A 12,185-nucleotide genomic window follows, 5' to 3' on the forward strand; every position below is an offset into this window, starting at 1 on the left:
TGGTTAAAGGGAACTCTGTCAGACTGTGTAACTCTGATGAGTCTTTCTCCTAATGATAGGTAACCCCACAAACAAGCAAGGAAGGACCTTGGAGGGGGTGATGGGTGACTGCAAATCACTCTTCCAGTTCATAGGATGCTGATTGGAGGCTGCTGAGAGGAGCCACGGTGGGATGGAATAGAAGACAGAGATGGACAGACACAGCAGTTACAGGAGAGAAGTGAAGAGCAAAGCGTCAGGTTTCGTTTCTTTCTCTTCCCAACCTTTGTCATCCTGACACACCTGTGTAAGGATGCAGCTGGAAATACATTACAGTGGGCTTGGGTTTCCCCTGGTCTCAGGTAATTCAGGGAGTTACAATTGCCAGTGCAGTGTGTGGCCCAGCTCAGCCCTCTGGAACGTGGCACAGCCCAAGACAATGGGCTGTGTGATGCAGTGAGGTGGCCAGGATTGCTTCACAGATTCTCAACAGACACAGAAAAAACAGGTTTTGCTCCTTCCAGAAGCAGGTCCCGGGGTGGTCCCACCACTGCTGGCATGGCTCTGGGCTCAGTGCCTCAAGGTAGGTGCCACAATTTTGGCTCCCGCTCCTCTTTGCTCACTGACCATGAAGCAGATGCTAAAACCTGCATGTACGTACATAAGGGAAAAGCTCCCAGACTGTTAGCAGGCAGGGTAACCACAATTACACATAGAATAATAAATTGAGTGAATTCAGACAAGTTAATCTCCCACTTCATCCACTGAAACTACTAATGGTGTCTTGGGGACCTCAGTTTGCAGTTAATTGGTGTAAATCAGGAGCACGATTGGAGCTGATGGAAATTTGCTGTGCAGGGAGTGAGTGATGCCCTCAGAAGGCATTGTGGAGAGGGAGGGCAGATGGACAGACAGATCCTGTGCCCCTCAGCAGCAGGGGGGACAGAGGAAACCCCTCCTGCTCTGCAGGAAAGGGTTTGGAGCCTCAGTTTAGGCTGGACACCGTCACTCCTGCAGCCCTGCTGCTTTTCCAAAGGCTCCGATTTCTGCTCACAGTGTGATAAGCAAATTCCTGCCTCCAGTACAAAGCAACTTTTCTAAGCCCTCATGCTTACAGAGCGTAGAAAAACGTGAGTGCTCTGAATTCCTGCTCTTAGGTGGTTCCAAAAGCCCCAAACCTGCCTATTCCCTAAAAGATCTCATGGTTTTTTGTATAAGTCCTATTGTTTGGAGTAGTGGATGATTTCTGAATGTGCCACCAGTGCTGTCCCCAGTGTTATTTGCAAGGTGTGGGGGTGAAGTTGGTGATACCCTAAACATGTACCTTCCTCCCCCAGCCCCTGGGTCCTGCCAGGGCACTTGGCAGCAAAAGCACACAAAATCTCTGGTTCACAGGGGAAGCAGCCCTGTCAAGCACATCGTGCTCAATTTCTCTTGGAATTATTAATTCCCACAAGCCATCCTCAGTAATAGCAGCCACAAGTCCATGATGGCTTCAAGCGTTACATAAAGGCTGATGGGGCCCCATGGCAGGAGCCAGGGAGTCGGAGCAAGAGCACGGCTGGTGCCAAAAGGTCAGGGACAGCACAGAAATTCAGATGTTACCGAGAGGCTGGCGGAGCCAGAGCAAATTCTTCCCCAGCTGAAAGGAGCCTCGTACAGCTCAACCCTCTGCTAAACGAAGGAAGCTTTAATGTGGAGCAGATGTAGTGACGTCTTCTTTCCTCGTTAGCCGACTCCGACACTCTCAGGGTGCACCATCCAGGGGAGCCTCACACTGCTCCTCTTCACAAAGGGTTTTTCACCAGATTTCTAGGAATTGTCACAGGGTTAGTAACCCTGTCCACAAAATCTGGTTTAAGTCTGAAGAAAAAAATTAGTTAGGATTGACTTTTATTTCATTTTAGTTCCTTTTTGCCAAGCAAACACCACAAAACACTGAGCTGTCCTTGCAGAGATGGCTTTTGCTGCTAAAAGTGATGATGTAAGTTATGTTTGTGGAGAACATGGGCCAAGGGACAGGGTAGGATCAGTTGGAAGGCAGAAAATACTGTGTGGGCACAGGGGCTGAGAGCCATGTAAGAACACATTATTCTTATTTCATACCAGGAGGGCAGACAAATTATCATGCTGTGGCAGGATTTAGGAGCAGACTCATCCCTTACTGGGTCCTTCCTCACTGGGGCGCCTTCCAGGGTGAGCAGGCTGGTCCAACACCTGCGTTACTGACTCGGGTAAGTCACTTAGGATAGTATTAAAATCAGGGGCACAGAGGTGGCACAAGCCAGGCTCATTTGCGTTCCTGCGAGGTTGCCCCAGTGAGGGGAGACAGGTGAGGGGCAGGCCCCTGATGTGTCCCTGTAATCCCTAGAGCTCCGTGAAGGGAGCCCTGGGAAGTGAAAGCAGCGAGGGGAGATGCGTGAGGGGGCTCCGGTGACAGGGAGCGGACACCCTTGAGGGGGTCTCTGGTGAGGGAGACACACGAGGGAAGAGCGGTGACGGGAGACTCCTGAAGCAGCTCTGGTGAGGGGAGAGCTGTGGGGCTGCCTCAGTGACGGGAGAGCCGAGAGGGGCACCGGTGACAGGGCTTCGGTGTGAGGGAGCTCCGTGAGGTGGCACTGGTGAGAGCGGCCCTGTGAAGGGAGCCCCGTGAAGCGGCACCAGTGAGGGGAGAGCCGCGAGTGGGTTCTGAAGAGAGGGCTCCTGTGAAGGGAGGAACGCGAAGGGGCTCTGGTGAGCGAAACACATGAAGGAGATCTGTGAGGCTCGACCCGTGAGTGGGTTTTGAGACGTGCTCTGTGACGGGAGTGCCGTGAGGGGGCTCCGGTGAAGGCAGACCCACGAGGCTCCCTGCACACTCCCCGCGGGTCCCGGGCGCGGAGCGGCCCCTCACGGAGCCGCCCCCGCCTCTCAGCCCGGCCAGCGCTGCCGGCGCCCCGGCGAATGCGCAAGATGGCGCAAGGCGCTGCCCGCCCGCCCCCCGCCCGCCGGCGGCCCCGCTCCCTCAGCGCCGCCCCCCGCCCGCCCGGCGCGGCGGCGTGTTCGCGCCGAGGGCAGCACCGCTGAGAGCCGCTTTTCCCCTTTTTTCCCTTTCCTTTTTTTCCCCCCCTCTCCCGCCCGCCCCACAGCTGGGGGTGGTTCTCGCCTGGCCGCCCTCCCTCCTCCCCTCCCTCCCTCTCTGCCGGCGGGCTGCTCCCTCCCCGTGGGGCGCAGGGAGGCGAGCCCGCCCGCCCGGGATGCCATGGCTCCGCCGGGCTCCGCGCTGCCCGCCTGCCTGCTGGGGCTGCTGCTGCTTGTCTGCCGCGGAGGTAAGAGCCGGGCTGGGCTGGGGGAGCGGGCGGGGGCGCGGACATGGACCTGCCGCCGCCGCGCCCGGCACCGGCGCCGTTCCCCGCGGCCGCTCCGTCCGTCCGTCCGTCCGTCCTTCCAGCACTTCGCGTCCCCTCATCACCCCCGAGGTGGCCAGGGCATTACTCGTCCCCTTGTCCCTCGCCATCCCCGCCGCCGGTCCCGTTTCCCCTCGCTCGTCCGCGGTCACTCGCATCCCCGCACTCTGCCCTTCCCCGTGGCTCGGGGCCGCCGCGGGGGCTGAAAGCAGCTCCGCGTGTGTCCGCCGGTGCGGCCTGGGGGTCCCCGCGGGTCAGCATCCCTCCGCGGGAACGGGGCGCGTTCCTCCGGGAGGCCGAGCAGGGGTCGTGGCTTGGGGCTGCGGAGTCCCGCACCAGCCCATCCAGCGCCTTCATCCCCAGCCCATCCCGAAGTGCTCCCCAGGAGCTGTGCTTCCAGTTGGAAACCCCTTGCGCGGGGGGCTCTAGGGAGGGACGGTGGTGTTTGTGGAGCCCGAGCCCCCACCGCTGGCGCTGGGGAGGGGTGTGGTGGCTGCCGGGGCAGTGGCGTGGCTGGCCATCCACCCGTGCCCGGATCGTAGGAGCCGCCGGGATCGTCACCGGGTGGGAGCGGGAGGCAGCGCCCGACGGACGCGTCGCGTTCATCAGCAAAGGCTGTGATAGCGACAGAGATGTTGGGAGACAAGTTGCAGGGATGAGGGCGAGCAACTTCAGACCTACAAGTATATTGTGCTCTCCTGTAACTCCAGCTCTGTCCGCACTGGTGGTAGCACGGTCCACCTGGCCGGACTACAAAAAGAGCTTTCCCTGGACCTACTGTGCACATGTCCTGCGGATAAATGGCAGTGTTTTTCTTCTGCTGGTGATGCATGGGTCTAATCTGACAAAGATGCTGTTCTGCAGCAAAATACCCGTGTGCATCCTGTTCTAGTCTCTCTTTAACAGCTTTCTAGATAAGGAAAAGTAGGAACTGAGCAACCTGGGCTAGTGTAAGATGTCCCTGCTCATATCGGGGGGTTGGAACGGGATGGTCTTTAAAATCTCTTGCAATCCAAACCATTCTGTGCCTATTCTGTGAATTATTTAAAAAAAAAGCCCTGTAAGCAGCCCAGCATGGTCAGAGGGAGAAAAGTGTGTGTTAGATTTGTCAAAGATTACCTGCTAGGGTGTTTAGAAAGCAAAGCTGTGGGTTAGTGGTATCATAAATCTCGCCACGTGGTCCGTAATAACCGCGCGAGGCGGAGAAGCCAGTGGAACTCGCGGAAAATAGACATGATCTGTGAAGTGGATGTAATGAAGCAGGTCTTGTTATTATGTTAAGATTCCTGAGTAGTACAATGAGGATGGTTTAAAAAGTTTGGTTTGTTTTGTTTTTTGTTTTCGTTTTTTTTTTTTTTTCTGACGGAGGAAAGGGAAAGAAGTGAATGCTTGAAAGCAGAACTTTAGCAACTTGAATTTGCGGCTAGGTTATCGCCTGCTGCTGTCCAAATTGCCCTGTGTGTTTGTTTATGCTGCGCCTCGGCGGGTCAGTGGCTCCTGACTTCGGGGTGTGTTTTGCTGGCCCTGCTGAGGAGTGTTTGGCTACACTTCCAAAGTTTTTTGGTTCTGACGGTCTTTCCCCCCCTCCGGTGGGTTTCTGTGCTCTCGGCGTGCTTAACGGCGAGATAACAAACGGTGTTTGTGCGCTCTGCTGAGCTCAATAAAACCCTCCCGCGTCAGTGTCAGTCAGCGCCGGAGCAGCCTCGCCGGGGATGCTGTGCGGGAGCAGTGCCGCGCTGTGCGGGACACGATGCTCCACTCCCAGCCCTGTGGTTTTCAAACTCCCCAAAATGCTGGTCTGGGGATTGTGAACCAGGCACTCGGAGCTGCTGGTCAGCCTGCGGGAGTGGGCTCAGCAGCGAGACAGTATTTTCTTTTTTTTTTTTCTTTTTTTTTTTTTTTTAATTTCCTGGAGCTCTTTGTTCTGGGTGGTGGACAGCTTTTGTCTGTTATTGCTGAGCCCGGCATTCAAAGGCAGGCATAGGATACGAGAGGCTCCCCGGCTCTGCTCAGTAACAGCCTTGGAATTAAGCATCGTCATTTATGTTTAAGTAGGCTTAACTTCTAAATTATTGAAGCTATAAGCTTTCACTAATTTCTGCTCTGTATGGCTTTGTTGTCTTTTTTCAGACGAAAAAAAAAGGATTGCTTTCTACTAAATTGGTGTAATACCCTGTCTTTTTTCTTAATATACATAGAGAGTATCAGGTATCATTTCCCCAGTAACGCTCAGAGACTCGGTATGAAATTCAAGCCCACATTTGGGCTTCGTCTCTCTCGGGAGTTCAACAGGAGAATCTCAGGACGTGGTTTTCCCACGTGGAGGCAGCAGGCAGCCCATGAAATGGGGCAGGCGTTGCACAGCCGTGTCAACGTGCACCACCTCTGGGACCTGTGCTCAGGGCAAAGCTGGCATAGGGGTGTGAGTGTGCAGCCACCCATTCTCGTGGCACTCAGGTGCCTGCTGGGGCCATCGTGGTGCCAAAAGTAAACTTTGGAAGTGCGTAAAGCAAGGTGAGAGAGGGGGCAACAGGACAGGTTGCTCCCCTTCTAATCTGCCCCACCACCCCCTGAGAAGGGAGTTAGAAATATTAAGCTGGTGTAATTGTGCTTCTTCTTGTTACCTGTCAGGCTCTGGATCTGGCACAGAACAAGTTCCCATGCTCACTTAGGAGCTTGCAGAGGGTACCAGGGGAGAGGATCTGGGCAGAGAGTCCCAGATCCAGGATTAGAGCCTGGCTCCCCATCCCCTCCATCCTGTTCAATCCCAGTTTTGGCCCATGTGGTGTCAGCCTGGCACGGGCCAGCATGGTTAAGCTCAGCAGCAGCACTGCCTGGCAGAGAGCTGCAAAACTGCTCTCATTTTATTTGTGCAAACGAGAAAGTCTCTCTCCCTCTTTCTGCCTGCCTGAACTTTTTTATTTATGATTTCCTTATTTCTCAAGGGTCCTGTGTTACAGTGTGTGAAGTGCCAAGCAGTGACCCCATGCAATGCCAGCCCTTGCTTTACAGACCCTTATACTCTGCTCCAAAGCCATGTACTTAATTTTGCAGCCTGCAGCAGATCTGGGAGAGAAGATGCTTTTTTCTTGGTCCCTTTTCCCCCACAATATTTCTTTGCACTCCTGGTCTTCTGGCCCATGATATTGTCCTTTTATTCAACTAACAAAACAATGCAAGAATCTACCTCTGCAGATTAAGAATTCCCATTTAAATCAATTGTGTAACATTAGTCAGAAACAGGAATAGTCCATTCAAAATTATTTTGAAATCACAAACTTATTTGAACTTTAGTGGAGCTTTTAGTTTTACAGAGTTTAGAAACTAATAAATTATGTAGCAGGGCTCATGAAAATCTACCCGAGTCTGCTTATCCAAAAGAATATCCAACATTTTGGTTTTGCAAGAAAATAAAAATAATTGTTTACACATGTTCAGGAGCCATTGGCAAGCTTATAAAACTGATGGTTAAGAAGGCGAACATGTCAATAATTGCACTTTAAGAGACGAGAGAGGCAAATAGGCGAGTGCAGGAGGAAAGCACAGAGCACACTGATCTGGCCTTGCTGTTATATCAGATGTCACCGTTGTGTCGCACCCTCCACTCGAGAGCAGCCCAGTCACTTAACAACCCAGACCTGCTCCGTGTTGGTAATTTAACACCAGAGTTTCAGAGCGGAGTCAAGGATTTGCCGCCTGGTTTTTTTGTTGTTCTTGCACATGAGATTGTGTTGATGAAGCTGATGGCGAGTCAGGGGATGTGGGTCGTGGTGAATGGTTCTGCTGAGCTGTGAAGATGCTTTTGCAGAAGGGTCGTTGCTGCTGAAACCTGAGAGTAGTGAAAAGAGAGAGAAGAGCTCGTGTTTCAAGGTGCTGGTTTTGGAGCGAGCAGGGATCCATGCGGTGCTCGGCTCCTTGAGAAGAACAAGATGCTTTCCTCCATCCTGAATTTCAGGGTGGGAGGTGATAAGGCAGAGGGGATGGCAGGAAGGAGAGAGTGCTGAGTTTGCTTTTTGTAATTGTATTGATACGAATTGTATCCCCTGGATACAATTAAGAGTTTCAAAGTTTGTCATGTGCACATTAACTTTCCTGCAGGAAGACCTTTCCTTCCCTTTCCTTGTGTGCCATCCCTGCCTGCCAGAACTCAAGCTTGGTGACAAGGCTGTGTTGGCTGGTGGGGTTTGGCACTGTGATGCCAAGGCGCCTGTGGCTCTTTTGGCAGCCTTGTGCCACCATGCCAGTCACCATCTCTGATCCACAGACACTATCACTCACTGAGTGGCCAGTCCATTTCCTGCTGGGTCTGTGCAAGGGCCTGGCTGTGGGGACAGCCCCCTCCCTGATGCTTTCCTGCAGGGTCAGGGAATGAACTGGCTGTTCCTCTGTCCTGCATTAGAGCAGCCTTGGGAGCTGAAGCCTGCGGGACCCTGGCTCTGGCACAGCATTTCCCATCTTGGCTGTGCCTTTGCTCTCTATTTGTGCACGGTTGTTCCCTGCTTATGTTTGTGTCGCTGATGCCCTCTGTGGTGAGGCTGTGATCTGGTCAGGGCTGTGAAATACATGGGGAATGCAAATAACAGTGCATCCTACCATGGCTTGCTGCCATGCTCTCAGGATGCCTGGCTGTGGATGGAGCTACTGTGGGTAATTAGCTCAGGAAAGGTCTTTGCCCTTTCCAGCTATACCAACAGGTTTTATCCTGCCTTCTTTAGATATGGGGGAGCCCACAAGGACTTGGGGCTTGTCCTAGAAAGGCTCTTTGTGCTGTGAATGTTTCCAGCTTCCACAGTGTTCAACATGCGATCTCCTGGGAATTGCTCAGTCTGGTCTCAAACATCTGAAAATTATTTGGAGCAGCTTCTTTGGCTCTTCATGCTCCTTGCCTTCCTCAGCTAAAATCGGTGTCCCCAGTGAGGGCAGCAATGCTGGGTGTTTTTGGGCTCTCTGTCAGGTGGCTGAGAGGTTGTGTTATCCCTCTCTGTTAGGAGGTCAGAGACCTCCTGCAATCGTTTAACGAGTGGATGTGGTTTATGCTCCCTGATGGAAAAATCGCTTTATATAACCTCCCGTCCAAAAGGAAAGGGAATAAAAAATTCTGAGCTAGTAAACTTTACTGCCAGCAAGATGTGGGGCCTGTTACAGCCTATTCTCCTCTTCTTTAAATGTAAATTTTCTGGATGCCCTAAAGAGCCAATTTGCACTTTACTGCAGTGCAGTGCTTTTCTCCTTAGGGTCTGGGTCAGGCTCAAGGAGATTTAAGAGGGCACCAGCTGGATTTTTAGGCTGTCAATTTCATCAGCCTGAAGCTTGTTATAATCTTGTTGGAGAACGTCTTTCAGGTCCATATATCTCTTCCTTCCATATCCTTCCATTTGCAGAAGGATTTGAATGAAAAGCAACCCACCAGTGGAAAAGCAGGAGCTATTTTTCATGTTCATGGCCCAACCTGCATCCAGGTTTTTGGTCCTGATACTCATCTATGAAATCTCACTAAAATCCTCTGGTCCTGCACATCTTCTTTTGACTTTATTGGAACAGGACTGGAGTGGTTATCCTTGGTGGTGGTTATGCTGCTGATTAAGGCTGTGTTATGCTGGGAATAAACACAATAAATCAGAAGGGGACAAATTTGTGCTGATGTGAGGCAATTTGCAGGTGGATGTCATGCTGTTGGTGAGATGACGAAGGAGCTGGTGCTACCTCGGTCTCCCCAGCAGTGTTCCCAGTGATGCTGCACGAGGAAGAGTGGGGTGGACCCAACTACTCCCACAATATCTCTCCCCTTGCCACGAGCAGAGCAGGCTGTTGGCAGCTTATTTGATCCCTCTGTGATTAATGTTCCCTGTCTAGAACAGGAGTAATAATACAGGCTTCATCTGTCAGGACCACGTGCTCCCAGGGCAGGGATGGCCCTGCTGGCTGCGGGTCTGGATGGGCTCCAGGAGGATGAGCCAGGATGTGACTGAGGTCCTTGGCCATGGATGGCACTGCTAATTAGAGCGGTGACATTAGTCACTGAAGCACAGGAGGGGAAGCCAAAATCATGTTTCCCAAATGGAAAAGGACAATACAGGGGTATAAGCAAGTTCTTTTGAAGCCCTGAATGTGCATCACAGTGTCAAGTAAAAAATAATTAAACTTAATTTTTTTTTTAAATGTACTTCAAAGTGTCTTTTAAGCTTCCCATTAATTCGAAGTTCTTTCTCTCAGCGCTAAATAAATCTCTTGGTTCAAAAGCACAAGTGCTAATTGGTTTCTCTGAGTATGCCTGGCTTGCTTGATCAATAGGGGAAGTAGTTTTTGTTAAATATTTGCACATATAGTCACATATTATATTGCTCAGGGAGATGGTAAATGTTTCTCAAAAGGAGACTTGTAGAATGAGGATTCCAGTAATTTTCTTGTGGCCTTTATGTCAGAGCTAATCACGCTTCCTCCCTCCGTCCCCTTGCAGAAAGCAAAGCAGTTTTCCCTCCTGCGCTGCCGGCGCCGAGACAAGCGGGCTGTTCAGCTGCCTGCCTGACGCCCCGGCTCCAACTGCACACTCGAGCTGCCACAGGCAGAGCTGTACAGTTCCTGCCTCGAGCAGGGAGTGCCTGTGAGCCATGCTGCCTTGCAGTCTGTTTCGGGAGGTACCTGCGATGTTCTGTGGGATTAGAGGGGTTTGGATACACAGCCAGCTGTTGGAGAGGGATGGGACTTTCAGACTCCCTGAGTGAATGTGCACAGCCTCAGCAATTTCCTTGCTGTCTCTCAATTAATTGCAGTTTTACTATTTCCATGTGCCTTTGGAGTGTCGTTTACTTCCAACTTTGCAGCATCATTTCTGTGCCTCACTGGTAACCGCAATCAGTTCTTTATGCTGATGGAATTGGGTGCGTTCCTCTCTCCCACCATTATCCTACTCCTTATCCTGTCTGTGCTCTCCCTCTGGCTCCTCTGAGCTGATCTCTAGAGCAAACACCAGGAATCTTGTCCCACTGTGGAGGTTCCTCTATGAGCACCTCTCCCTTTGTCTCTCATCCTGAACATCCTGGGAAAAAAGGGCTCTGTGTTCAGAGTCTGCCTTTGAGATAGGGAAAAAACAGAGCTTGGCTTCTCCCAGCTCTCCAGGTGGGGTGATCTAGCTTCTCCCCATGCATCTGGTTAGTTGGCACCTGGCCCTGAAACTTCAGGAAGGAGACAGCAAGATTTCTTCAAGGTCTGATAAGCATCCCATGAGAAAAACCTGTTGAGTTGGAATTTGGGTGCTTCTGGACACTTCAAGGTGTCAGCAGGTAACAAACCAGTTGCACAGTGTCACACCTCAAGGCACAGTCCTGCTCTTGAGTGCAGCCCAAGGAGACCCCAGGACCAGTGCCAGTCCCCACTCCAGCAAGTGTCTGAGGAGCCCAGTCCTAATCACGAGCATCATCACTCCTGCAGCTCGAGCAGCCTGGAGTGAGGACGCAGACCGAATGTTTATGGAGGCAAACATGATTATCTCCAATCACAGGCCTTAATGATGGTTGTTATAATGACAGCAATTGTGGGAAGGGCATGTAATTATGTTGATTCTTCCTTTTATTGTACATATAATAATAAGCTGTTTTATCTAAGAGTACAGGGGTGCTGGGGGAAGATGGGGCATTTATTTAATTATGGATTTTTTTCTGATTGCGCATTAGGCTAAATCCTCAAATCTTCAGTTTTCTGGAGTCACAAGTCCCTTTTGGCTCAGCATCAGGATGCAAGGTTCCTTATCTTACCTAACTCACCAGAGCACCTACACAGGGAATGGGGCCCCAGCATGGTATTGAGACTCTGGCCACTTTGCAGAAAAATGCAGAGCATTCATCTAATTCCTTAATTTTCACCAAAAAAAAGTAATTGATGGGTTTGTGCTGGCTGTAGTCTGACTTGCTGAGAGGACCCCAGGGCTATCTCATAAAAAAGGAGTCACAGTGAGCGATAGATCACTGAGATGGCTGGAGCTAGCCTGACATTTTAAGACTTAATGGGTTAATAAAGTGTGTGTTTTAGGTGCCTGTCACTAAGTGGGGTTTGTCCATTCCTTGCACACACTCATACCTTGTTGGCAGTACCTTTGGCCTGGCCCTGCAGTACCACTGCTGTCTTTGTCTGCTCCGTCCATCTGCCTCGGCTCAGGTTGCACTCAATGTTTATCCCCCATAATCCAATTTAAGTTGCCGTAGAAAGCAGTGGGGATTTACAGAAAGAAAGAAAAAAAAATCTCACTGGGTTTGCAGAGCAGAAAAGACAGACTTTTTTTCTTCTCTTTCTTTAGTGTAACTGCCTCTTCTCATCTCTGTTATTCTTACTATGCATTAACAGTCTGCCCTGCTTTTGAGCCTCGTGTGGGGGGATCCTGTCCTTAGTGGGGTCTGTATGAGGGACAGGTATTACAAAGCCTGTGCTGTGGCTGGTGTTTGGCAAGAGATATTGCCAATTCTGTATCTGTGGAGTTGTTTCCCCCTGAGCCTGTGAAAGAGGAAAGAAGCTGTATCACAGGTTGGGAAACCCCCACCTTGAAGGGCCAATGCAGAAGTGAACTGTTGGAAAGGCTCTCTCCATATTTGGATGAAACTGTAATTTTCTTACTCTGCTGGAATTTCTTCACCATTGCTCCTCTTTAAAAAAACCCAGTTCACCTCCATCCCTACATTTACAGCCTTCAAATATCTATATAACTCTTGTTCCTTGGCCTCTTTTTGTCTTTCATGTCTGCATATATTTTGGCCAATCTTTAAGCAATAGTTCTATTTCTGTCATCTTCTGTAGTGTCTGATCATGACTACAGGGGAAATTGTACCCTCA

General features: G+C 51.0%; 1 protein-coding gene across 1 annotated transcript in view; it reads left to right on the plus strand.

Annotated features, from left to right (window-relative positions):
* Positions 1-3,000: 3,000 nt before the first annotated feature.
* The window catches only part of IGDCC3 (immunoglobulin superfamily DCC subclass member 3), a 101,144-nt gene continuing 91,959 nt past the window's right edge, over positions 3,001-12,185 (plus strand). Inside the window, exon 1 of the mRNA XM_054642357.2 lies at positions 3,001-3,287. Coding sequence (XP_054498332.2) covers positions 3,221-3,287 — 67 coding nt within the window. The 5' untranslated portion in view covers positions 3,001-3,220. The remainder of the gene's footprint in view (positions 3,288-12,185) is intronic.

Source organism: Agelaius phoeniceus, chromosome 13, assembly GCF_051311805.1.
Source record: "Agelaius phoeniceus isolate bAgePho1 chromosome 13, bAgePho1.hap1, whole genome shotgun sequence".
Lineage (NCBI taxonomy): Eukaryota > Metazoa > Chordata > Aves > Passeriformes > Icteridae > Agelaius > Agelaius phoeniceus.